General features: G+C 24.9%; 1 protein-coding gene across 1 annotated transcript; it reads right to left on the reverse strand.

The window, feature by feature from the left end:
• Positions 1 to 375: 375 nt before the first annotated feature.
• Positions 376 to 535, reverse strand: LOAG_16108 (hypothetical protein; the record flags this gene model as incomplete). Its single annotated transcript, XM_003151596.1, has 1 exon — positions 376 to 535. A coding segment is annotated over one exon (160 nt), but the record flags the coding sequence as incomplete, so codon positions are not given.
• Positions 536 to 836: the final 301 nt, after the last annotated feature.

Here is an 836-nt window from a genome sequence, read left to right on the forward strand (position 1 = left end):
TCCATTAGTTTGCTTCATTTCAATAAAGGTAAAAAAAAAAAAAAAAATTATCTATAAAAATGTCACCAATTAAAATGTCACCATTAAAATGCCGCTATTAAAATTTCACTATTAAAATGTCATCCGTTAAAATTTCAACGATATTAACGCAATTCTTTTCGCGTCTTTTCTTTTTTCCCCCCCAACGAAAAATATTATTTCTATGAATGTTACATAATTTTTATTAAAAATCCATCTTAATTTCTTCAATTTATCGTTTAATTGAAATGAAAAATTTGCTACAAAATATTAAAGTAAATATTTTAAATGAAAGTTTAAAAAATAAAATTTTTTTTTTGTCACCAAAAAAAAAAGATAGAAATTTGCATAAATTACCTTTACAAATGCATAAAATATGATCCTGAAAATGATCATAATCGCAACCCATATGAGTACGAGATGGTCTTTTAATACAACCTTTCGTAATCCGATAATGATCCCTCTCATCAGTTGGCCTACGTTCAATAAAACAATAATCTGATTCGCATGAACCCAACTGAAAAAAAAAATTGGAAAATAATCAAAATTATAATTGTTAGTGAACTTTGAACTTTACAGATCAAAGTATAATTCTTAGTGAATTCTGAACTTTACAAACGCAGCAACTTTTTACTAATCGTGTCATTGTTTTGTTTTGTTTTGTTTTTTTTTTATGATGAAAAATATTGTTTTTTTCTTTAAAGGAAATTATAGCATAAACATTCGTATCAACATAAAAAGTACTGTATAAGGCTATACAGTTACAAAAATTACAGAATGATTGATTGATGAGTTAATTGTGATATCTTTTAAAGCTA

The sequence above is a fragment of the Loa loa genome (assembly GCF_000183805.2).
Source record: "Loa loa unplaced genomic scaffold supercont3.224, whole genome shotgun sequence".
NCBI classification, from domain to species: Eukaryota; Metazoa; Nematoda; class Chromadorea; order Rhabditida; family Onchocercidae; genus Loa; species Loa loa.